The sequence below is a fragment of the Lutra lutra genome, chromosome 14 (genome assembly GCF_902655055.1).
Source record: "Lutra lutra chromosome 14, mLutLut1.2, whole genome shotgun sequence".
Classification (NCBI taxonomy): domain Eukaryota; kingdom Metazoa; phylum Chordata; class Mammalia; order Carnivora; family Mustelidae; genus Lutra; species Lutra lutra.
Window position 1 is genome coordinate 64,821,794 of NC_062291.1, and position 27,257 is coordinate 64,849,050.

The window sequence follows — 27,257 nt, forward strand, 5'->3', positions numbered from 1 at the left end:
AATGTCTTATTCCTGCGTGTCAACAATAAATGGACACTGAGCAGCCGCTTCTCTTTCAAGAGTCTGTGTTGGCCATTTTGCTGCAGTCACCAGCGTGTCTCAGTGACCCCTGACACCAAGGCCGTGCGCCAGCTGCCATCTGTCATATTCATCCAGCTCATTTTATTCCTACACATGATTTGTCTGGCTCCTTGGGCATTTGATTTTATTAGGCTTCTTGTAAAAAGCCTTCCGTTCTATAGCAAGATGTCTGGGCTTTGTCCCAGGGCCCTCAGAACTGTTTGGAAGCCAGGAGAGATGAGCTTAGGTTTGGGTTTTAGAGATGACTCTGGCTCCTTGCCTTGAGCCTGTCCGGTGTCCAGTCCGTCACGCACATGCAGGCTAGTAGTGAGACAGATGCAACAGGGCCCCACGGATGAGAAGGCCTCATCCCAGGCAAGCAGCAGGGCTTGTGGAGAGAAGGGGAGAGACTCTGGAAGCACTTCAGGGCAGAATTGTCAGGCCTAGGAACCGCCTGGAGTATATGGCATGTGGAGGAAAGTAAAATGAAGAGGCTTGAGCTCGTGGGCAGGGGATACGAACGCGGACGGAGAGAAGGAGGTGGATGTTTGACGTGATCCGAGTAAAAATACCATCAAAAATAGACTGTGTTCAGCTCTGGACGCTCAGGAAGTCACAATGTAGCCCATAATAAATTCATTTCGTACCCAAATATGTTTCCTTGTTAAATCAGCACTATCCGTATAAACGAATGTGTGTACCAGCTGGCGACAGGTGATGTGATGAGCCCCCTCTGAGTCAGCAGTGGCCCTTGTCTCGCTCACTGTTGTATTCCTGATGCTGAGCAACCCCAGGACATTGTGTGCACACAGGAAAGATGCAGTGAAGCCACCAGTAAATTAATTAGTTAAAGATCAACAGGGATAATTTAAAGTGTACTCATGGTTTAAACTCAATTGTCACAAATTTTGCTTAGTTAAGCCTTTTGCCTTTATCTCTGCTGCCCCTGAGCCCCCTCCACTGTAGCTTGTGACACCTGGGCACACCTGGGAACACATCCCAGGGTACAGTCGCTTGAGATGCATATAGTAATGAACATGGTTTTAGGTGATAACAAAGACCTCTCTGCTCTTAATACTAACATGATTCCTAACTTTTAATTTTGGCTGTTTACTATTTTTAAATACTGTTCAATTAAAACTATTTTAAAAGCCAATGTACACACAGGTGTCTTCAAAGAGACTTACCTGTACTTCTTCCTTAAGGAGCAAATAACTGAGTGGAGTGCCTTTCTGGGATGGCCCTGTTGTCAGAATCAAAACCCATTTTATAGTCAAAGATTGTTCCCATTCAGCTACAGCTTCTGCTATCATGTTCCTATGTTGCTTGAGGGGCTGTTCACCTGCTGAGATTTTCAGGAGATTTGACAAGTAATCATACAAGTTTTATAGATTTTATGTAAGTAATAGGTGAATACATTCTTGCTGTAAAAATCATAAAGGCGTATATAATATAAAAAGCAAAGGTCCCACTTCAACACTACCTCCTCACATCCTTTTTTTTCCTCTACAAGTAATCATAGCTAATTTTTAATGGGTTCCTTTAAAACTTTCTACTATGCACAGGAGTGCTTGGGTGGTAGCTTAGTGGGTTAGGCACTTGACTCTTGATTTAAGCTTAGGACCTGATCTTGGGGTTGTGGGATTAAGTCCTGAGTTGGGCTCCGTGCTCAGCATGGAGTCTGCTTGAGATTCTGTCCCTCTGCCTTTCCCCCAATCTCCCTCTCTCTCAAATAGGTAGATAGATAGATAGATAGATAGAAAAAATCTTTCAAAAAAAAAAAAAAACAACCTTTTTTCTATGCACCGTGGCACAAACCTATACATTTATAAAGACAAAGCTTCTTGGGGACTTGAGTTCTATCATGCTATCATATGGGCAAATACTTTGTCAAAGGTTACTTGAAAAGGACCAGGGACCTTAGAGAAATCAGCATGTGAATGTGTTTTTATCTACTTCTTTTAATTGCAGCTAGCCCTCTGTAATATGTGCACCTTGCTTTCTTGAAATGTTCAGGGACATTTAGCCTGTTTCTGATTTTTCACTGCTGTGAACAATGCCACAATGAGCATCTTTGCCCTTGACTCTTTGGGAAATATATTAGTATTTCTCTAAAAGACATTGCTTGCTTTAGAATTGGTGGTATAAGATATGTGCATTTAAAATTCTGATAGATATTTCCAATTCGTTCTTCCAAAAAACTATACCAGTTTACCCTTTTGCCAGTAGGATGTAAGATTAACTCTTTCCCCACTCCACTGCCTCATCTAGATATTGCCATTTTTAAAATATTATAACTCGTGTGAACATGAATGAAATCTTGTTGTTGTTTTAAACTGCATCGTTGCTTTCCTGTGAGGTGGAGCCTTGGGTGCTGATGAGAACTTTGTCACCATGTGCCCTTGTGTCTAAGTGTTGCTCTCCTGTTTCAGATGCTCACTACCTCACCTGCAGGATCCAGGAATGTGCCGAGACCACTCGCAGTGGGCCTTTTGCCCGCTCCATTGACATCAGTTCCCTGGTTGTTCAGGATGAATATATCTTCATTCAGGTGAGTCCAGAAAATGCAGTCAGGTGATGTCAGGAAAATAAGGGTGGCTTTCCCACGGTTGTGAAGATGGGCTGGGGTGTGGTCCCTCATTTGCTGCTCTGGTGACCTGTTCTCTGGGGGGATCCAAGACTTCTGGTGAAAGGAGAAGGGGTTATGTGTCAGTATTATGTAGAGGGGTCTTCAGTGGCCCACTGAATCCTCAGTTGGGTTGCTGTTTGATTATAGCAAAAAGGGTCTGGAAATGACTATGACTCGGTCTATGGTTTAGAGGTTACTTAGAGCCACATCTCCCATGGGATTTGACTTTAATTAGTTTATCAAAGCTCCATTCCATTTCTGTCCAAAGTGACCTAACTTGGGAATGAGAATTCCCAAGAAATGTGGCATCTCTAGGATTTTCTTTCTAGAACAATCTAGAATTCACTGAATTTTGCCCTCCCTTTCCAACACTAACTACTCCCTAATATGTGCCAAATCTAAAATCCTACACTCCCAAGAACTCTGACTCAAAAAGAAAGCTAGGTGTGACTCGCATTTATAGACAAGCAAGGGAAGCTTTGTGTTAGGTCTTGAGTTTCCCTGAAAGGAGATGCAGAGAAGAGCAAAAAAGAGGAAAAAATGAAAGGTGATTCTCCATTGAGTGACTGTGTGTGTGTGTGTGTGTGTGTGTGTGAGAGAGAGAGAGAAACCGAACCTGACCTTTGACTGCAGCTTTGAATTCCCCTACACTGCCTTCCCACCCTTCTGCTGTCCATTCCTTTGCAAACTGTTTCCTACAGAAACCTTGATCTTTGGACTCTCCTAGAGTTTGCTCAGACCTAAGCACCTGAATGATACTCTCTGCCCTACTCCTGGTCTCTTAGTCCAGCTCCGCCCCACTCCTCCTGGGTTGCCTCTCTTCCTCTGAACCCTTGTAGCTCTTCTTGTCTGCCAGTCCTCCAGCACATGGACTATTGGGAGTTGTTACTTAAATCTTTGTGGATTTGTCCTCTTTCTAAATTGTATTTTATATCCTCTGAGGATAGGGGCAATATTTTATACCCACATTTTACTCCTCATCCTTGGTCCTAACAAGAAGCCTTTGCAAATCCAGGGTGCTCAGTGACTGCTTGTTGTATGGATAGATTGTAGACAGAGAGGTTATTTCTTTTGAAAAATCAGTTGTATAGACTTTTGAGGGCTTGTAAAATGCAGGAAAAGTAACCAGCCACTCAAAAACCAGCTTGAAAAAGGGAGGGAAAGAGAGGTCTTTTTGGCTCAAGAAAACCAGCAACAATAGCCACAAGTCACTAAACTGTGGAAAGAACCAAGATGCCCTTCAACGGACAAATGGATAAGGAAGATGTGGTCCATATACACTATGGAGTATTATGCCTCCATCAGAAAGGATGAATACCCAACTTTTGTATCAACATGGACGGGACTGGAAGAGATTATGCTGAGTGAAATAAGTCAAGCAGAGAGAGTCAATTATCATTGGGTTTCACTTACTTGTGGAGCATAAATAATAACATGGAGGACATGGGGGAGATGGAGAGAAGTGAGTTTGGGGAAATTGGAGGGAGAGACAAACCATGAGAGACTGTGGACTCTGAGAAACAAACTGAGGGTTTTTAGAGGGGAGGGGATGGGGGGTTGGGTGAACCTGGTGGTGGGTATTATTGGGCACATATTGCATAGAGTACTGGGTGTGGTGCATAAACAATGAATTCTGGAACACTGAAAAGAAATTTTAAAAATTAAAAAAAAACAAAAACAAAAACGGAAAACCCCTATTTCTTAGTTCAAGTAAAAGCCAGAATCTGTTTTTTCCCTAAATCTTGGCAGGTCATGGGCACCACTGTTTCCTTAATCATGAGTAAGTATTGAACATATACAATGCAAAATAAACAATGTTAGGAATGACCCTTGGTTTTCCCTAGCTTTGGCCCTTGGCCTGCTTCTCTCTGCACCTGGTACTCACTATCTGGGAGATCCTGTGATCTTAAGTACCATCTCTATATTCCCATGACTCTCAAGTCAGGGAGTTGTGACCTCTACCCTGTACTTTAGATCTTTATGTCTCATAGTCATCCTGGAATCTCAACTTGGATGTTGTACAGCTAAAATAAAATCAGCATGTCCCCCTTGAACCTGACACACTGGTGGCACTGCACTCTACCAGGTCACTCGAGGCAGAAAACTAGAAGTTTGTCTATGTCGCCAAATTCACTGAATCAAGGCTCCTGTTCTTACCACCCTGACTTATTTCTCAGATGTTTCCTTTCATTCCATTCGCATTGCCATGGTCCCAGTTTAAGGCTTTATATTTCTTTATCTATATTTAATTTTTTTTCGAGGTAGAAGCACAGAGATGATTTATGAATTTACCAGTCTGATTGCCCTTTCCTTAATGCTAATACTGCATATAATGATGAACATGGCAGAATCGTTTCTGGGAAATATGACGTAGAATTTTAAAATGTTCAGATTTTTTAAAAAATTCATTTTTCCTTTTATTGCATGAAGTTTTCTGTAACTCTGCCGGCAGACATCCAGGTTTTTTTTTTCTAACTATTCTGAAATATCTTTTATTATTATTAGACTGGAAGCCAGTAGTAGTTTTTTCGTTCATAAGCATCAATTTTTATTTTGTTTGAAAGATATGAGTTCCCATTAGTCAATAAAGTTTTATTGATTGCCGGCTACATTTCAAGCCCTTGTTCTAGGAGCTGAGGTTAAGACAGTGAACATAATAAAGTTCCTGCCCAAGTGGTATTTGTATTCTAGTGGGAGACGGGGAAAAATATATATAATATATATGAATATATATATTATATGTATTTATAATTATATATAAAATACATATTAAAATATATATATATATATATACACACACACACACACACACATATATATATATATGTAGATATGAAAGCCTATAAAGAGTAGAGGTTGAGATCCTGTAGTTTGAAATCCGATGGCCAAGATTTATTCTAACCTCTGCAGGCTCCACTTCAGCTGCATGACCTTGAGCTGTGCCTCATCTATAAAAAGAGAGTAATTCCAGTTCTCACTTCATGGGTTGCTGGGCAGATTCTATTTGTTAATTACTTCTGTAAAGTCCCAAAACAATGCTATAGAATCGTTGCTCTCTATCTTTCTGTCTATCTTGTTCTATTATCTATTTATCTATTTACAAAATATATCAGGTAATGATAATGGGCTGGCTGAAAACTCATGAGGAATGTGAATGTTAGGTATCAGTGGTGTTGTTGTTTTATTTAGGATGACCTGAAAAGGACTCATCTGGTGAGTGGCAAACCAGGAGTGGGTAGCAGAAGTCAGCAGTGAGAGGAGGACATAGAGCCGGGTGTGTTGGGCCCTGTACTTTCTTGATCCCCACATGAGGACGTGGGGTGAACAGGAGAGATTTGAACCTGGCTTTAGGAGCAGAGGTGATGAGGAGGCCAAGGCTGAGGATATAAGTTGGAAGGATATCAGCATATCGATGTTATTTTTGAATTACAAAATTGAAGTCACTGAAGGAGCAAGTACAGACAGAAAAGAAAACAATGCAAAGACCGCAGGGCACAGGGCACTCTAATATTAGGGATGAGAAAGAAGGAGTAAAGGAGACCTTGTCACAGAGTTTAGAGACAGCCACAGGAAGACCTAGGGTACTAGATCCCACAGGGCCTTGAAGGCTATTTTAGGATTTTTTTTTTTTTTTTTGTAAACCATGAGAGAGATGGGAAGCATGGAGTAACAGTTCCCCCAAATAATGCAAAAGGCCAATACTTTTGAGAAAAACATGAAATTTCATCAATCACTAAGTAAACACAGATGAAATATGATTATTTGCAACTCTCAGTTCGCTAAGTTTAAAATAAAGTGAAAGCATGTCCGTGGGTCACACATGGACAACTGCACATGTGACAGGTACAGATGTGTGCCGTTCGGCCAGCAGCAGATAATGAGTCCCTGCCTTCGCATTGATCAGTATATGTCTTAGTTCTGACAGTGTATGCTTAGTCTTTAGTTAAAATTGCTTCTTGAAAAAAAGACTCATTATATGATGTTTTCCTTTCTTTCCTGACACTGTGTTTCTTTGATCATTTTAAATACATGTTCTAGCTACTTTATGAATATAATAGCAAATCTTCTACTTTTGGATAATATCTGTTGATTTCCTCTTATGAGCAATGATACAACTAATAGATTTCCATGCATTTCTCTTTCCTCCCCTCTCTCTTAAATTCCTCCCCTGGTTTTAGACGGTCATATTATCTCTTTGTTTGCTTTTCAAACTTAAAATATAATGCTGTTAGACTTAAATGTTTTATGAAGCATGGCTGAACAAAGATAGAAAAAAATAACCTGTGTTTATGACCTGTATCCAACTCCAGTTTTGTTAATTAAATCATTCAGAGCATTTATATACTTCTGTAAACCATCATTCCTGCATTTATTTTTATTTTAGTTTTATAGGTAAATCTAGGCCCTTTATTGTAGTTTTCCTATTTGTTTCTTGGTTCTCTGCAGTTTTTCCTTCAGTAAAGTTTTCAGGAAAGGTAAGTTTTTGAATGTTGAAAATGTTTGTCTCTCCCTTTAGGCTATAAAATATGTGTGTCATTTGCTTTCCATGAGAACTTTGCTCCATTAATTTATTGAATCTTACGATGTCAGGCCAGTCTGATATTTTCCCTTTTAGGTGTCCTAAGTTTTTTTTTGCCCTCTGATACCCAAAAGTCCTTTTAAAAATATATATTTGAATACTATTTGCTTTGCTAGTATATTTTTTGTGGTTGGTCATACTGTATCAATTCCTTTTCCTGAAATGTAAGTCTCATTCAGTTGGTTCAATTTCCCCTTACTTTTTAATTTCTCAAAAGTTTCTGATACATATTTTGAAATATATATTGTATTTCAGTTTATTTTGGTTCTCATCCTCTAAAACACTTAGGATGTGTACAGTAGACAGGATAAACAAAGGAGAGTCATCATTTTCCCCCTTCTAATCAGTTTTAATTCCCTGAGCAAAATATTAAAAAAAAAAATCTTACCCACATTGTCCATGAACGATTAGTTAGCAGTGTCCAGGATTCTTTTTGCATTTTTTTGCTGTTATTGTTGAACTTCTTTCCTGAACTTTGATAGCTTATATTTTATGACTTTCTGTTCTCTCAACATAGCTACCCTTAGCTCTTGTATTTCTTTGAATTCTTTGAATTCTTTGAATTCTTCTCATACAGAGGTGATCTCATCATACAGATTATTCTTAATCATAGCAGTATGGTCACAATTTCGTTTGCTTCATGGAAGCAGTTTTTATTCTGTGTCTGCTATTTATTTTTTCTGTCCCTTACCGTCTCTTATTTTGCCATATTATTTTATAATTCCTGTGCTGTTTTCTTTTTATGTTTTTCACCATTATTTATTTTTTCCATAACATGGGTTCTTCCTGGATAGACTGAGGAAGTTCTTCTTGGTGATGGACCAGAGCTCTATTTCAGCATAACAAAAATCTAAATTTTTTCTCAGTGAAGTTCCATATAACTCCCGATAGTTTGTCTGTGAAAGTGTCCTTCACATAAGGTAAAACTGCCTGTCTGTTCTTTATCCGGCCACACCTCTCCAGCTTCTTATCAACCCCAGTTCCTGGAATAGACCCAGTGCCAATTCCTGGGGCACATAGTCCTTTGGTTTCAAATAATAGATTATTAGTTTTGTTCCTGGGGAAATGTCTCTTTAGAGAATGCTATTTCACTGACTTGATCCACGATTTGTAGTTGTAGGCATTTTTGCCTGGGTGTCTGTCTGTTCCCTGTTTGTTCTTCACTGAATTTGGGTTCCTTTCCATGTATATATTGTGTTTCAGGGTTATATTTTCATTGAGAATAGAGTTTGTACTTTTAGTTCTTTTTCTTGTTGCTCCTGGGTGATTTATGAGAGGAAAAAAGGAAGCATCATTATTACTTGGCTATTTAAAACCGTTTATAAAGCTTTAATATGTATTTTCTGAAATGTTGCAATATCTCCCTGATTTTCTTGTTCCTTGACCTGCAACCCCCACCCCCAGTGTACTCACAGCACTACTTCCAAAGTAATTTATATAAGACAAAGATCAATGTTCCTGCCTTCAGTGGCTGCTCACCACCTGTAGGTTAAAATCTAATTTCCTCCATCAACCCTCAGTTTGTTTTGTGTGATTAAGAGTCACTTATGGTTTGATGGGGGGAGGGGGTTGGGAGAGGGGGGTGGGGTGATGGATATTGGGGAGGGTATGTGCTATGGTGAGTGCTGTGAAGTGTGTAAACCTGGCGATTCGCAGACCTGTACCCCTGGGGATAAAAATATATGTTTATAAAGCTGTAAAAAAAAAAAAAAAAAGAAAAAAGAAAGGATGAATACCCAAGTTTTGTAGCAACATGGACGGGACTGGAAGAGATTATGCTGAGTGAAATAAGTCAAGCAGAGAGAGTCAATTATCATATGGTTTCACTTATTTGTGGAGCATAACAAATAGCATGGAGGACAAGGGGAGATGGAGAGGAGAAGGGAGTTGAGGGAAATTGGAAGGGGAGGTGAACCATGAGAGACTATGGACTCTGAAAAACGATCTGAGAATTTTGAAGGGGTGGGGGGTGGGAGGTTGGGGGCACCAGGTGGTGGGTATTGTAGAGGGCACGGATTGCATGGAGCACTGGGTGTGGTGCAAAAATAATGAATACTGTTATGCTGAAAAAATAAAAAATTAAAAAAAAAATCTAATTTCCTTAATATTGCCTACAAGGCCCTCCATGGTCTGTATCCTGTGTACTCCCATCAGCCTTATGGGAATTCCTTAGCCACTAGGGCTCCCTGTATACCTTCCTTGTTATATTTTACCCTTTCATAAACAAAAAACCTGTTCAGTGTCCATACATACATAATGTCATTTGTTGCTTAACATGCCTTTCTTGCATGACAAACCTGCTTGGAATGTCCATTTACTAGACAACCTTATCCTTAGATTCAACTTAGGCATTGCTAGCTATAGAAAGTCTTCCCTGACATCCTCAATTGGGGCTGCACGAAACTTCTTTGCTGACTACTTAACCTGTGTGTATTATGTCTTGCCAGCCAGGTCTGTAAACTTCAAGAGGAACAAGACGATGCCTTACCCATCAGTGTTTCTCTTGCACTTAGCGTAATGACTGGTTCTCAGTACATGTTTATTGAACGGAACTGAACTGAGAAGATAAGACACCATCCTTATTCTCAGGGAATGCAAGTTATCTTTTTAAATCAAGGGAATCTTGTTTCTCCAACTAACAATATAAGACAACTTAGGGTAATTGGCAATTGTTCACTGCATAAGAAATGACCATATGTGGAATGTCTCTGCATTTTTATAAAACTGCTGTCCAACAATTATCCATTATGTTATTCAGTACCCTTTTTATATTCATTCATTTAAATATATTAAAATACAATCAGCCCAGTGGGAACACCGACAGCTAAACAATTATAATGTAGCTTGATGAAAGCTGTATTAGTGCAAAGCACATGTTGCTCTTGGAGTAGGCAGGAAGAGCTTCGGGAGGCAGGTTAATACGAGCTTCCTGTCAAGGAAGACTAGGAATCCCAGTAAGGTAGGTGAAGGAGAAAGATCATTCCAGGCAGGAGAGAAGCAGGCATAAAGTTAAGAAAGTGAAAGAACGTAATACTTGGGGACCTTTATCCAAGGACAGGTGTAGTTGTGGGAGGGAATTAAGTGGCAGGAAAAATCAAGTAGAAGATTGTCTAGATGAGATGAGCCTTTTTTATTTCCTTTCATGAAATCTGGGTAATTTTGCGTTTCCCCCTTTACAGGGCTAAGAAGCTCAGAACTGATTTTTTGCCCATTGTAGCAGCTTCCTTTCTCCTAGTGGCCATTTGTGATCACGTGGCTGCTTTCTTTTCCTATTTATTTTTTGTTTTTATTTATTGCTTTTTTAAAAAAAATTATTGGAAGCCATCTCAGAGCAATTTCTGCAACCAGTGTGAATTTTTAATCTTTTTTGGAGTCTCTGAGTTTTGAAAATTGAAATGGAGCTCAAGAAAGGCTTTAAGGGGGGGCGCCTGGGTGCTTAGTGGGTTAAAGCCTCTGGCTTTGGCTTGGGTCATGGTCTTGGGGTCCTGGGATCAAGCCCCGCATTGGGCTCTCTGCTCAGCAGGGAGCCTGCTTCCTCCTCTCTCTCTGCCTGCCTCTCCACCTACTTGTGATCTCTGTCTGTCAAATAAATCAACAAAATCTAAAAAAAAAAAAAGAATGGCTTTATGGAGGAGGTCAGATTTGTACTGCAATGATTAATGTCCGTCTCAAAAGCAAGGAAAAGGCAGGGATTCCTCATTCTGTTCATTGAAATAAAGCTGCCTCAGAAGGCTTTTGTGAGGGCAGAAAATCCTCAGACCAATAGTAGCTTCTCCTCCAGGGTTTAAACCCAGAGATTGATATCTGCACGAGGAAGGCATCTGGGCATCAGGGTAGGTAGTATCTACCTCTCCTACCAGTGTCTACTGAAGAAAGATCCCAAGAGAAGAAGCTGGAGTGTGTCAAGGCTCAGGTCCAGCCCAGCCCTTATGGAAGACATCTCCAGGGAGCACTGCTAAGGCAGAGCTGGGCTCTGAGGACTATGCATTTTCTGAAGGATACTTGCTATCACTCCAGAATTTGGCTTTTGAAGGGGAACCTTATAAAACCACATTATTTTCTTCTTTGCCTACAATCTGAGCAGCTGAATAATAGCTGGGTGGGCATAAAGGGCTCTGGTGGCTTTGGTTTTTCATAATTTTAAGGGTTTTATCCACTTGAATTTTTTAGTTTTGTAGAGTATTGATATCCCTTGTTTTTAGTGCCATCAGAGACCTACAACTAGAAAAAAAAAATCTTATAGGAAAGGATGCCAGTTGATTCCCTCATTCTTACCGGCTTTTTGGGGGGGGCAAATGTGATTTTTGGCAGGTTTTACATTGAGTGTTAAGGGAACTTGTCTCAGGAGCCACTGAAAAAGAAGAAGGTCTCTGGCCCTCTTAACCTCTCCTTAAATAGAGTCACTCGGTTTTTGTTTGCTGGGTTCTTAATACCTTTCTCATTTGACAGAAACAATCTGCTGCTAAGATGTGTTCGAAAACCACTGACTTTCTGTAGCACAGTTGGCTCTGTGAGTCAAAGGTCAGATGTTTTGCATGCAGACAACTGAACCACCAGGGAATCAGAGGACACGCAGTTCCGTTTCCTTTCTCTGGAAATTAATAAATATCATGTATGTGTGTAAGGCATACTTATTTTTCCATGAGTGAGCCATATACAAATGCATATGCATTCGAGATTAAAGTTTAAATAACCAAAAACCCAGTAAACTCTGCATAATAAACTTCCCATGACATTGATTTTGCATGAAAAATTCACCCTCAAAAAAATTTGTCCTTCTAAAGGAAAGTTTCCATGTCCAGTTATTTCTTTTTTCCTAAACATGATTAGTTTTGATTCTGTATCCTGTGTGTGGTTGAAGGGTCCGTCTACTACTCACATGGCTCCTACAGTTTAGGAGAGACCCCAAAGGTTCTGCCTCACCTTTTATTGTTCTGTTGACAAAGAGGTAAATGTAGTCATCTTGATGGTTTTGCTTGAGGGGACCAAATGTTTGATGTCCTGCTTTCAGCTGAGCTGAAGATATACAGAACACTGTGAAATTTGTTAATCTGTCAATGCCTTTTCTGTGCAGGGGGCCCCAGGGCCTGGGGTTTCATAGTGAAATCAAAAGGAGCTAATCCTTCCCAGAAGAGCCCTTGTTTTAATGGGAAAGTGTCTGCCTGAAATGTCTCCGTTCCACATGGATAAAAGAGAAATCGGCTTTCCTCTGTAGGGGCACGGGGATAGAGATAAGTTGGTTTCTGTGTTCTGAGCCAAGAAGGTTGGAAATCCTGCCTTTTCTCCTTTTGGAGTAGCTTTTCTAGTGATTATCCTGGAGAGTAGGTGGTTCAACAGTGGTAACAATGCAGTCCCTTCAGGGATAGGATTCATACCCTGGCTATTAGGGAGTATGATGAAGAATTACGAGTAGAGCCCTAATAAGTCATCTTAAGAGAATTGTGTGTCCTCGCTGAACTACACGGAGCCTGGTCTCATCCCTTCCTCAGGGCACAGGAAGTGGCCCTCAGTGAAATAAAGATTCATTACTCATTGAACAGAGTTTCATTGTGAGTGCAATTGTACTAAATGAAACAGGTCTATTACAGATATCTAAAACACAAGAGAAAAAACAGATCTATAATTAAGATACAAACAAAATACTCCAGAGGCATGAAGAAAGCAGAAAATTCAAAGGGAAGGCCATCCTCATTCTGCCCAGTCCTTCTCAACATCCACAACTAGACCAGTATCAGTGTATAGATCCACACTTTCAGCTCCTGGTAATGTTGTGTAGATGTAGTCCAAAGAGGTGTCCCCTCTGTAGCAAGGAATCCTGTGGGTTGAGCAATGGTATGCAGAAGCAGGGTCCTGGGATGATTCTAGTATTAACAGTGGAGCCAGTCAGTAATTCCGATACAAGCTGTTATTGTTCAGAGTTGAAAGGTGTTCTAGATGTATTAGCAATTAATAAGTACTAGTAGCTAGTTAACAGGTATTTCTTGAGGTCCTAAGAAGTATGGCAGGTACAATGGAGCGTGGCAGGCTGGAAGGTGTTGCCCCTGCTCTCAGGCCGTTTATGACTCAAGTAGCTGGTGGTCTGATGTGGGGCAGAGGACCCTGAACTTACGCACTTGGGGTGATAGGGTTCTGTCACCTACCAGCCAGGGAACACGGGGCAGTTCACTTAGACTTTGAGAATGCTAATTTCCTCATCTCTGTAGAATGGAAGGATGCCCCTTGCCCTGCCTAAATTGAAAGGTTTTTATGAGGATCAAGGGAGATGATAATGGCTTTGAAATGCTCTGAAAGCTACAGAGCCCTATCAAATGCAAGAATCAAGAGGTTAATCCACATGCAAAAGTCAGCCTCCCTACTTCTGTGTATGCACATTTTCTTTGAAGAGTTTTTATAAGCCGGTCATGGAAAGGATTTTGAAATCTTTTCCCCAAATTGATTTTGTAATCACTCATGGGTTCAGCCCATGTATCAACATATGTGTGTGATAAAATCTTCCCACATGCCTTCCATAGTGCTAGTTATCGAAGAAACCAACTTCTCGTGATAGATATGTAACTGTAGATATGCTGGGGTTTAATTCTCTTTCAAGACTCTTGAGTGTCTTCTTGTAGATGTTGGTCCCTAGCTCTCCCAGGTGTTGACAGTTTAAGTTTCTGGTTTAGGCAAGAGTGTGGGAGTTAGCAAAGTCTCTATGGCATGTCTACTGTATCTCTAATAGTTATCTTTCTGACAGAAAAAAAGCCCTGAGGCAGAAATTAATAGAGTATAATTATTCAAAGAAAAACTATTTGGCAATATTTTAAATGATGTTAATTTGGCCTTAATGGGAGAGATTTGAATGTTAAATAAATAGCAATTTCATCATTAGGGACACATTTACAACACAGGAGTTTAAAGGAAAATGAAAGAGTTGCAGAGACTGTCTTCAGAAGAAATTCAATAAAGACATCTTCAGGTGAATATTCTTGAAGCACTTTCAGAAAATTAAGTGAGGTGTTTTCAACAGCCAGCACTAATGGAAGTTCTTTAAATAGCATGTTGGTGGGATGTGTCTCCTATACAGGCAATGATTTTAGGGCCTTGATGTAAGAGTTGCTACTAGTATTTGAAATAGTTCCATGAACAACCACAAATTAGTGTAAGTCATGATGTTTAGTTGATCCTGGCGTTGAAGAGGTCCCGCCCCACGTCCTTCTGGCTCGTGTTTGCTCAGCAGCCAGCTCAGCAGCAGAGGTGGCCTAATATCACCGTGCCTCTACTGCACTGTGAACTCTTGCTTTTTGTTCTGATTTCTGATTTGGGCTGATTTCTCCCAAACGAGATGCTTGCGAGAGACCCTTTGGCCATCGTGGTGGAGATAAACAAACCTTGAAGTACCAAGGTGTCCGGATCCTCTGGGCTAATTTTCCCTCTTCCTATGCCAGGAGGGTGATATGGAGCCTCGTTCTCCATGGGACTTCATAGGGTCCCCTGTGGGCCTGAAGCCCTATTACTCATAGTAATAGTAATTACCAGTTCAGTAACTCTTCTTGGGATGGCTTTTCCTCCCTCATTTCCTACCTTCTAGTTCTACCTCTTTTATTCCCTCTTTTGTTGAGAAATTGATCATTTCTCAAATGCAAACAAACAAAACAGCCCCCCACCGAAAACAGAGCAAAACAAAACAAAACTACCTGCATAAAAGCCCTCATCGCAGTCTCTACATTTCCAGGCAGAGGGAACCCAACTCAAGGAAACTAAGAGACTCTCAAATTTATTGAGCGCCTATTATGTATACAGTATTGTGAATAAATTGAACTATCCAAGAAAAGTAGAATCATCTGCATGCCCATATAAAATTTTTCATTCCAAACCCTCAATCCCATCCCTTCTAACTTCTCAGGGACCTGGCTTTACCTATTAGCCTTCTTCCCCTATGTCTTTAGCATGTTCATTCCTATTTTAGACTTCCCATCAGTATTGAAATATTTTAAAATATCTACTCTCCTTAAATCAAAAAAAGAAAACAAAAATTTCTTTGAACCCCATGTTCCTCTCTATAAATGTCCCATCTTTTGTTCACAAGCAGATTTCTTAAGAGCTATCTATGTTCTTTTTTTTAAGATTTTATTTATTTATTTGACACAGAGAGAGACATCACAAGTAGGCAGAGCAGCAGGCAGAGTTAGAGGGGGAAGCAGGCTCCCCACTGGGCAGAGGACCCTGAGATCCTAACCTGAGGAGAAGGCAGAGGTTTAACCCACAGATCCACCCAGGCATCCCAAACTCTGTATTATTTATCCCACTTTCTCATTTTCTTCTCTTTAACCCACTTGAGACTGGCTTCTGCCTTGTCTACTCCATTGAAATTACTTACGCCAGTTCATCAAGATGTCTTTGACTTCCATCCAGACTACACCTCTCCATCACTCACTCAGCTGACCCTTCTGCAGCCCCAGGGTCTCTTGCCTGCAGCGCATCCCTGAGCACACTCGGCTTTGCTCCTTTCACAGTGTGTGCTTCAGCTCCTCCTCCTACCTCTCCGGCATCATCTTCTTCCTCTCCTACCCTCGGGGGTCCTCCTCGGCCCACCCTTTAAACAGGGGCTGTTCTCAAAGCTTTTCGTAGGTTCCCTTTCTCTGCTCACTTCCCAGGCTCTCTCGGAGCAATCCCATCTCATTGATTCTCCAGGCACCAGTTCCCATTCAGATGCTGATGATTCCTATGTGCCTCCTGCTGAGACAGAGCAGCTCGGAGAGGGGCTGTTTATTTCCTGAATGCCCAGCAATCCTTGAGGCTTGGTGATCTCTTCACTCCATTCAGGGCTTTGCTGTTCATGTCCCGAATGAATGAGGAAGATTTGTTTTTCTCCAAGAGATCTGCAGAAGCTCCATGAAAGTTACAGTACTTGTTACTTGTGAGGCCAGCATTGTAAGGAATCTTTTCCCTTAATCTCCGAGAATTGTTCTGTCATTTGCCCCGTTATTATAGCACAACTATTTGCTTTTCTAGTAGTACATGAATGGGATATGTCTGGCTTCAGGGTGTCAAGTTGTTTTTGTTTTGTGTATCACCTTTGGGTAATTAGTAATAGCTGCATAGAAGGCTGTGTTGTTGTGGTTCAGTAGGAAAGACTGCTGCTGTTAATTAGTGGTGTCTCCATGGGCTTGAGAAGGAAGAGTAGTGGCATGGATGCTGGGCGCAGTATATTTTTATAGGAAGGGTGGCACTCGTTGTGTTTAATTATCCAGGAGCCTCATGATTAGACGCAGCCTGTGCATTCTGGTCTGGAAATTAGATATGTTGTCCGGGGGACCATGAGTGTTTCTGTAATTCAGCCCAAAGGAGGGAGATCAGATGCTCTCAATCTCTTCCATATTGGAAAATATGCAATTTCCTGTTTTCAAAGCAGTGATGCATCAGAATGCTCTTTCCAGGTAACCCCACCACCAGTTTTTAGCCCACCCATCAGCAAACTGAAAGAGTGCTTGTCACAGCTGATTTGTGGTGTCTCATATTTATTTCCTGCTAAATGTATGACTGCTAAGCTTGCATTTTATTTTCTTTAATTCTACTTTAATCTTCACAGGATCTCAGTGTGATGGACATTACTCTCTTTAGTGTTCCATGGAGAATTTCAGAGAGGTTCAGAGAATCCCCCTTTGTCCTGGAGCTCAGTGATGGCAGGGTTGGAATATGATATCAGAGCTGCCTGGGTTCATAAGGAATGGCAAAAGAGGACAGTGATCTACTTCTCATTTTGTTTTCCCAATCTGAAGTATCTTCACATTAACCCTGCATCGCCGGTTTTTCCGAGAAACTTTTCCAGATGCTGTAAAAGTGGAAGAGAGGTAGCTGTTGCCTCTATCGTGGCGGACACCAGGGGCAGGGAAGCCTTCCTCCCTCCTTGTTCTGTGGACTTTTGTCGGGATCTGTTTCAATTTTGTTTCAGATCAGAAACTTTCTGCACCATTAACCCAAGAAAGGCTTAATGGGATTCAGTACAATGTAATCATGCCTGTACCTCTGAGAGTTGTCCCTCAGATGCACTTAGAGGATTATTCAAAGACTCATCGCTAGGGTGGGGGTGGGGGGAGCAGGGTGAGTGGCCGCATGCTTAATCATCGTTACCATCCCGGGCTTCACTTTCTTCAGCTTTCCCCACTTACCCTGTACCTCTTGCCATGAGTTACCCAGTTTCCGTCATGTGCTTCTAGGCACAGCTTCTCTTGAGTCCCATTCCTGGGTGCAGAGGAGCTACTGAATCATGACCCAGCTGGGTCTCCCCATTGTCCTTCCCTTCCAAGTCCCAGGAAGTTCCCCCACACCCTCTCTTCTGAAGCATAGCTCCCAGGAGGATGCCTTTCCTGGGGCCTTCCCCTATTAAAGATAATTGTATTGTAAAAACGACAGTGCTGATAATAAAGGCAGTTGGGCTGTGGACTGAGAAGAAGACTATTAAATCCACTCCTCTCCCCATTACCTTTCTAACTAGGATACAGATCTATTTATTTCAGAGTTTCAGCTTTTAAAAATTTTAATCGCTCTGCCTTTACCTCTGTAGTTAGCTAATGGGGTAAACAAATGCTTTGGATTTCACAAGCAACTTTTAAGAATCTGATTCTGAAACCCATCATGATCAGTTAAGAACTAAGGCCTTTTTAGAGTTTAATAGTGGCAGAGCCAGTGGCTGATCGATCTGCTTAATTTGATTGAGCACCTACTGAGTGCTCTGGGCAGTGATAGGTTCTGAGACAGAAGGATTAATAGTTCATTCATCCATCCATTCAACAAACATTTGTTGAGCACTTAATGTGTCCCTGTTATTCTAAATGAAGGACATATAATGGTGTCTTCATTTTGTTTCAGACTAGGTGAGAGGGTGGGACTCTATGGCCTGACTCTTACTTACCCTAAGCAATGTTCAGAAGCTCTTGAGAAAGTGCTGGGCTTTTTCTCAGACTAAGAGAGACTCATGAGGCTTGATATGATCAAAGATACTTTTCTGGAGAAGGCAAGGCTCGAGCTAGGCCTCCAAGTGGAGAATTGACTTGAGGAGTCTAAATTTAGGACCATCCAGTGCTCGAAGGAAGAGACCATTCTGTGGTAGGAACAGTGCACCACAGGATGGGCTGGGCAGGTCGATGGAGGAGAGGGGGTGGGCAGTACAGCATTCCTGGGTTTAAGTTTGCTCTCACCATTAACTCCGTTAGTGACCCTGGGCCCTCACCTTTATAAAACAGATACAGGTGGAATGGATCCAGTTTAAGGAGCGTGAGGGACTGGATGAGTTCTCCCACCCACTCAGCCTCTTCCTCATCCATTGTGGACACCTCCAAGGTATCACCGTAGGATTCCAGAACTTCATGGAATCCAGTTTAGAAGGTAGTGGGGTATATGACTCCAGAGTTCCCTCCTAATGCTACCGTTCCACAAGTCTGCTCACTCTCCAGGATGTTCCATTTAGTTAAACATGGATGGGCAGGGGACTGTTATTCAGAAGTATTTCCCAACTTATTTCTCTAGTGTCAGAAGCAAAACGAAAGATATTTAGGTTGTAGCTAATCCCTTAAGAGAGTTGCTGAACCATTCTTTCCTCCTTTCCTTTCACATACATCTACTGAGGGCACAAGGTGGATAGTACAATAGATCAAAAATTAAAAAGCACAAAAGTAAAGGTTCCATCTTTACCCTAGAGGGGCTTGTAGTCTAGTGAGAGAGAGAGATCATACGTATGCAGAACAATGAAGAAGAAAAATAATTACATGCTGTGATCCAGCAATGAAGAAATAAACATAATTGCAAGAGCCAATCAGAGCGAAGAAGAGACTTCATCAATTCATTTATTCTGTCAGTCCCTTGACAAGTATTTCCAGAGTCACTGCTATCCACAAAGCATGGGACCCCACTTCAGAGATTTGATAATGAAGGAGATAAACTCCAGCCCTTTTCTCATGGGAGTTTATGATTCACATGATTCTCATCTCTGATAGTTATTAAAAGGCAACAATAAAATAAGAGCATAAATTAGAAAACTCTGTGCACTCAGACCTGTGTGTTTGTGTGCACACACACGTGCGTATGTTCATGTAAAATACCTCCAGATTCTGCTTTTTGAGATGGGGACATATGAAATGATTTCATGACAGGTGGATCCGCGCACACTCTTCCCTCCCCCTTTCTAAACTGGGAGTCGGAAGGTCTGAACAGAAATCAATCCCAGCAATTTATTTTTAACTTCTTTCTCCTTAGCCGGGATTGATTTTTGTCTCTGTGATCAATGGCACAGAGAAAAGCTCCATGGCCCGAGCAGCTGTTCAAGCACTTGGTCTGGTCGGCCCCACATCTATCGAACAGAACATTAGAAGCCGATTATGGAAGTAATAGAATGAAGATGTTTGAAGGATGGGCCTGATTACCCCTGCCTTCCTGGGAGGAGTGCCTACAGGCAGGGGGCTGCCTGTGCTCCAGCCCAGGAGAGCTGCAGGGCTGGGAGACAGCAGGATGCTGCTATCCCCAGTGGGCAGAAGCCAGTAGGAGGAAGCCAGGAAGGGCAGGAAAGCACTGGGGATTCACTCCCCCTTTGCCAGCCTGACTCTCTCCGCCTTTCGTTTTTAGCGCTCTCTTTTTCTTCCTCCAACTATTTCATCTTTACTATACCAACTGCTGTTAGGTTTTGGTGTGCAAGTGAATCATCTGTTGCAAAATAGAAAAGAGAGAGAGAGAAAAAAACTGCTTGGCTCTTTCCCTCTCCCTGCTTTAAGATTTTTTAAGGTTGTCTGACTCTTTCTCTCCGTTCTCTCTGTCCTTATTTTCTCTAATCCTGTGTGACCATGAATTTAGCCACTTCCCCCTCTCCCCCTGGCCTTGTAACCTCTGGAGGCCAGGCAAGATTGCTTCCACCTTGTCCCCTGAGAAATGTCCTTGGGAGGGGTGCACCCCTCATTCCAATGCACAGTGGTGATGGCAGCGACCGCAGTTGGCGCGGAGAGCCTTCCATACCCAAGGCCTTCTGTCCGAGGCTCCGGAATAAACGCCTGCGGTTTTGCTGCTCCAGGTGGCGATTGCTTCCAGGTTGCAGTAGGGAGAAGTGATCGAAGTGCTCTTAATATGATTGTGTTTATTATTTCGCTCTGCTGTGTAATTGGTTCTTACATTCCATAAGAACCATAAATGGTTCTTACACATTCCATGTGTGCGTGGGAGGGGAGGCATGGAAGTGGTGGCTTCCTTCCTTCCTCTGAAATGTCTGATAGGAGTCCTTATGAAGTTGATTGAACAGAACCCTTCCGTATATAAAACACTATAAGCCTCATCATTTTCTTATTTAAGATGTGTTCTCTGCCTTCCTCTGTGATTTTTACCTCTTGGCTAACTTTCTTATTGAATAATCTGTAGTTCTTGCAGAGTTAATGTCATGTAATAGTACTAGGTAACACCTGCTGAGTGGCTGGTGTGCGCGAGGCATAGTACTAAGGCATTTTGTTGTCATGACATCCTAGGAGGGAAGTCCTACTCTTACCTCTGCCTCACAGAAGAGGCACAGAAAGGTGAAGTTCTTTTCCTAAGGTCACACAGCCAGTGAAGAGTGGAGCGGAGATTTTGACCAAGGCTGTCTGATACCAGTACATTTGTTCTGCTTTTTAAATGAGAATCCCAACCTAAATATTCTTATAACTTTGAGCCAATTAGGTCAAGGCATGTGTAAGGGGCAGTAAGTAGGAGCAGAAACCCTTCACGTGAAGTAGCAGCACAAAACACGTTTGTGGAGTCATTAAATGGCTACAGAAGAAACTGGCAGCAGAGAATCTTAGAAATTGAATTGAAGAAGACGCTTGTGCTGAGGAAACCAGGACCTGGGATGTGAAGGGATACAGAGCACAGGGGCATGAGATTCTTGAGTCCCCACTTTGTGTCTGGTGCATGTTGGACCAATACGTTGTGGGTGTCCCCACTCATGGTAGGATGAAATTGAGATCTGGAAGCAGTTAAGTGCTTTTCCCAAAGACCCATAGTAGCCAGTAGGGAGGGGTGAGGGAGGTACAGAATCCATGTCTAGGCTTCTGGTGCAAGGCTCTTTGTGAATTTTCTCAACAAAGAACTAAATAAAGTAACCAAAAAGGTCCAGAAAGATAAATTTCTGGTAATCCAGCTGTAACTCTTGGGCATTTTCTTGAAGCAGATCTATGTTCTTGATAGAACCTCTGCAACGAGGAAAAAAAATGAATAAAATCGTAATAAGGTTATTGAGCAGAGTGGTGTAAACTTTTTATTGGAAATGTCAAGCAAGAGTGAAGCATAGTGTTTATGTCAGATACTACACAGCAAAAACCCATAATAAAACCTACACACACCCGCTGTTTCTTGACATACTTTTTTGAAGCAGCACTTTGGGAACCAACAACCAGTGACCCACCATCTTGATCTCACTTCCTGCAGTTTCTCCAGATGCGTCGCGATCTTTCTCTTCCTTCAAGATCCATCCCCGCCATATCCCCACCTTTTCTCTCCATCCCACCCTTGGTTATGTAGAACACTATAGTCGTATCCTGGTTACTCCATTGTTCCATCTTCAAATCCATCATCCCACTCAGCAAACAGAAAGCCCTTTAGTGTTGAGAACCCATTCTTCTCCAAAGGTAGTGGGACTGTCAATAACACTACATCCATATGTATAATATGTATTACACACATATACATGTATATTACATATACATGCACATGTGTATTACACATACATGCACATATATATGTATATGCTCTATATTACAGGGTATGTGTGTGCATGTGTATTGTGTGTACACTGATTTTGGTGATCCTAGAAGGAGCATGAAAATAGAGTCAATCGCTTCTCGGCCTTTTGGCTAAGATCAAGTGAAAATAACTAGCGTCATGTACTGTGGCTCTGAGGGGTTACTTCTCCAGCACCCAGCCTTTAACCGGCTCAGGGTACCAGAGCACTATCACCGGTGTTATGTTGTCATTTGTATATCTTATATGTTAGGCTTGCTTTTACAAAGAAATGGTAAGCTCCATGAGGTCGCAATCCTATGACTCCCATGGTACCTGATATAGCCTGGGCACAAGAGTGCTGGATAAGTTTTTCCTCACTGAATGATGTATGCAACATACAGTAGAATTGGGGCCAGTACCCATCATGAGATGTCTAAACATGAGCATTGTTCAAGGACTGATGGGGATTTGGCCAGATCCTTAATTAACATGTGGATTCAGCAGTAGGTGGAGAAGATTATCTTGAAATCTGCATCTCCGTTCCCCACAGGAAAGCACACTCTCTTATCGCCATGTTATGTCACCAAACACTCAAAGGAGTATTTGATGTAAAATCATGACCCACTTGTGAAACCCATGCAATTATCACCACTTTGTCTTTTTCTGATCTTGATTCAGCAGGCACAGACTGAAGCAGCCTGGCAACCTGAAAAGAGCCTGGGGATTCAAGGCAGACGTTCTGTGGTTGGCTTTGAGCCTCACCTTTTAGTAGCAAGGTGACCTAAAGTCAGGCCCCTTCATTCTGAAATGGGGATGTAATTAGACCTCCCTCACAGGGTTGTGCCCTGACCAAATGAGATTCAGTCCAATAATAAAAACTAATGGCAGGGAATAGAGTCCTCTAGAAATATTAGTTGTTATGACATGGGTGCCAGTTACTAAAAGAGGGCAAAATGGGAATATAGCACATTATCTACCATAGAAAATAGTACAAGAGAACTGAAAGGTACCTGTTTCCCATAATTTAGAATAGCAGCTGGTAAGTGCAGTGACAAGGCGACAAACAAAGAGCTCTAAAAATCAGAGGAAGAAAAGATGAATTCCCACTGGGAAATTGGGGTGGAGAGGCTTCCTTAGGGAGGTAGTTTGTGATGCAAGTCCCTGCGATTTCAGTGATGCTGGGGGCTTCTCATGATCTGGGTCATGGTAAGTCCCTCAAGATAACTGGTCCTAAATTAACCATTCTTTAGAAAGGCTCTGCAGGAGACACTTCAGGCTTGTTCGGGGTTGTAGTGTTAGTGGGTGTCAGGATTTTGAGAGCCAAGTTCAAATCCAGACTCTGCTACTTTGGAGCTGCGTGATCCTATGTAGACAGTGAACTCACCAATAAAGTGGGACTGCAAAGGATCTCCTCCATGTGGTCATCGTGCATGAGAGCAGAGAGCGCAGACAGAGTGTGAGTGCAGAGCTTGACTCACCAGTGGTGCTTCCACTGATGGAGGACAGGAAAGGCATGACCCGTGGAGTACAATGGGGAGGCTCCAAGTAGCAGTTGGCATTTCACAAATATTCACGGCTCTCTTGGGGAAGTGGCAGTGTTTCCTGAGAAACAGCTTGACAGATGGTTTAAATCTGTCCACTGCTGTCCCAAAATTCACTCATGAGGCATGAGAGTCCCATGTTGGTGAAGTTTTGCTGTCGTATCTAGCAGCCCCCACATATTTCCCAGGCCGCCTGGAAATCCCAGATCTCAAAGAAGCATCCCTGTTTCTCTAGAAAATTAATGACTTTGTTTGCCTTGCCTTCTTAGGATATGGAAAATATCTTGAACATATCAGTAAAATTAATCATTCTCTAAGTGGCGGTATAGGCCTGCCATTCATCTTGGGTGGCTGAATACACTTCTCTTTATCTCAGCCTATCCATTTCCTGCTTCCTTTGTGACATCCTTATGGCCCACCAGTCTGTGGATAGCTATAGCCCCACTGGAGAATTTAAATTCTTCCTGCCTCCGCCGCCAACAAACAACAGAGTGGACCCGTCTGGATCATTGGCTTGATTTTTGTCTTAGTCTTTTCATACTGCTATAGCAGATACAGCACACGACAGGATCTTATGTACAGATAACAGAATCTTTCCCATAGTTCTGGATGCTGGAGGTCCAAGATCAAGGTACCGGTAGATTTGGTGGCTGAAGAGAACCCATTTCCAGGTTCATAGACACGGGGCAGAAGGAACAGGGGAACTCCATGGAGCTTCTTTAATAAAGGCACTTATCCCTTCCCCGAGGACCCCACCCTCCTGACCTAATGGCCTCCCAAAGGCTCCACCTCCAAATGCCATCATACTGGGGATTAGGTTTCAACATAGGAATTTGTGGGGAACACAAACTTTCCATCTACAGCAATTTTCCAGTGAAAAACTTCTAACATCTTAGGGTTTTTAGGTACATACCATAGGTCAATTATAACCTTCTGATCATTACATTGTAGAACACTTTACAGTTCCATGAAAGCATTTTATTATCTCATTTACTGCTCTGTAAGAGAAGGGTAATTATTTGTTCCCTTTTTATGGAACAATAGCCCTGAAACTCCAAGAGATTAGTTACCATGCCAGTTGCCTCTCTGATAACCAATGAAGCTGAAACTAGAAGCACGGAGGTTACGCACACCAGGACCTCACACCCTTCTTCCTTCCCCTTCTTTCCCACTATTTTGTATTTATTTTCTGAAATTCTGGAAAACTAGAGAAAAGACAGAGGCTGATGTCTGGCTTGGGAAGATTTCAGTCATTGAGCTAACCTCATAACATCAGCCTATAGAGAGGAAAAAGGCTATGGGAGGTCTCAAGTCAAAGAGAAAACTTACTTAGGTGGAAGAAGACTATAGATGCTAGACTCCTTACAATATCTGCTCCGGCCTCCTCGGCCCCATCTTTCCTGAAGCCACATGAAGCTAGCAGTCTACCAGGACCAGGGCCATTTCTGAGAGGGGGAGCGAGGGGATGTTTTGCTGACGAGTTTTTAACATTCCACTGTAGGGTTTCCATGGGTAGTGCTTGCTTGCTTGCTTGCTTGCTTTTCTTTTATTTATTTATTTATTTTTTTAAGGCAGCTCTGGTATCCTGATGTGGAACACTCAAAGTAGACTGTTTAGGTTTTGGCTTTTTAGCTATTATATTAATTATATTAAATATAATTATACAAAGGTAGATAGATATTCAAGGTGCTCCCACCTTTTGTGCTCCGAGATGACTATTCAAGTCCTTATCTGTTCTTTTTTATTTCTCCACTCACCTTTGCCTTTTTATCTGTCTCCCCGAACCTTCCAAAAAAAAAAAAAAATGTTAGGAGAGGGAAGGCAAGGACTTCCATTCTGAAGGGTCATATGTACATTCCAAGAACTTCTTGCCCTCCCTCTAAGTCACGAAAGCCAGAACACAAAGATAAGCCATTAATGGCTCAATCTCTAGCACGAAACACATTGGCTTCATTGGGTTCATAGGTGTTGTCTCCATGAGATCATCCTGCCCAGAGGCCCCAGAAAAAATTTCAGTCCTCTCTCCCTGGTCTATTCTGACCAGGTAGCCCATGTGGTGACACCAGCACTTCCTAAAACCTCCAGTTGGCACATGTAAACTGCCACCGTGGTCAGCCCCCAATCAGCCCCCAGTCAGGGGGTGCAGGCAACTGCCTTCTAGCTTGGCAGGTGCATGTTCTATGCAGTGAGCATGTAGCATGTGCCAGCTTCAGGTCTAAGGCTCTTTACGTATGGTACTGTGTTTACTCCTCCATGACAGCATGTTGATGGGTCGAATTGATGTCTCCACTTCCCAGAAGAAGAACTGGGAAGGTTAAAGTAATTACCTGTCCAAGATCACCAAACCAGCAAGTGGCAAAAGCAGGACTGAAACACAGGTCTGGGATCCTAACCAATGTACTATAATGCTAAAAATCAGAGGGAAAGCCTTCTTCGAAAAAATGTAATTGGAAATGTACCAAGTCCGGACCTTGATTGTATTTGAAAAAACAGACTCAGTCAGGCGACTGATTGCTCTCCTAGGGCTGTGGGTAGACCGGACACAAGTCTTTCCCCCTGTTGCTTTTCGGACTCACCACCTTAATTCTCCCTTCCTGCCAATCCCAGGAGGCAGTGTAGGTTCCAAGAAGTCTTGGCAAGGGTCGGCCCAGGTGACAGTTCTTTGTCAGTATGTTTTGGCCAACCTTAGTATTCACTTCACTCCAGCACCCCCCTGCCCCCCCCACACACTACAGATTGAGAGAACGATATTGGCTTCAGTGTCGACCATCTTATTCCAAATCTCTTCTTGGTGAGGTTATTTTGGGGGTAGTTATGTTAGGGCCCCAGTAAAAGATTTTATGTGCATATCTGTTCTAAAGAAGGTTCTGCCTCAGCACAGTGTACAAGTGGTAGGTAATAGACCCACCCTTTCTAGAAACAGGCAGATAAAACTGCATATTACGTTAATATCACACAGCCTCCAGGACATAAAATGAACAAACACCAGTTTGTCAAACACTAAATTCAACATCAAAGAGTCTAGCAGAGGAGATGGCTTGCTGGTAAGATGTCATGTGGTTCCAGACCTCTAGTGTGGTACCTTAGCAAAACATTTCTGGAAAACGAGCTTAAGCTGGCAGGGGCAGTGTAGCCTGCTGTGGAGAAGCCCTCAGGACCATCCCAACACTTAGAGCAACTTCCTGATGAGACCGATGGCTATTTATCGACTTTGTGGTCCAGCAGTCAAATCCTGCTCCTTTGTTCTTGAGAGAGAACTGTGATCTTTGAAGGAATTATGTAGGTGGAGAGGAAGAGAAAGGCCTAACAATGTCAAGATTTATTTTAAATAATCTGAATAGAATTAATGAGCAAAGAAATTGGAAAAGTTAATTGTGCATCCTAACAACTGTGCCGTTCCCTTTTGTTTCTTGGAGGAGGGGCTGCTGCAGGGGCTGTGTGGGAGTCGCTAATGGAGGCCTGTACAGGTGGCCACTTCGCTTGTGTAGGCAGATTATTCACATCATATTGGGCCCAGCAAGGTCCTCTAGCTGGAAACCTTCTAAATGTTTCTTGTGCCAGCCAGAATTCTTTCCACTCTGGTCCCTCTTATTCATAAATGTTAGTAGGAGAACTGTTCACTCCCGTGCAACAATAGAGCATTGATTTCTGAGGGCGGAGGAATGGATATGATTCCTCACATAAAAAGATCGGCTCATAGGCATCTTTCCTGGTGAAACGGGAAGTTGAGTGACAT

General features: G+C 42.2%; 1 protein-coding gene across 4 annotated transcripts in view; it reads left to right on the top strand.

Annotated features, from left to right (window-relative positions):
- The window catches only part of SORCS3 (sortilin related VPS10 domain containing receptor 3), a 601,218-nt gene that overhangs the window by 445,333 nt on the left and 128,628 nt on the right, over window positions 1–27,257 (top strand). For all 4 annotated transcript variants that reach the window (XM_047703327.1, XM_047703328.1, XM_047703329.1 and 1 more), the window contains exon 7: window positions 2,493–2,611. In XM_047703327.1, the coding sequence (XP_047559283.1) occupies window positions 2,493–2,611 (119 nt within the window). The remainder of the gene's footprint in view (window positions 1–2,492; window positions 2,612–27,257) is intronic.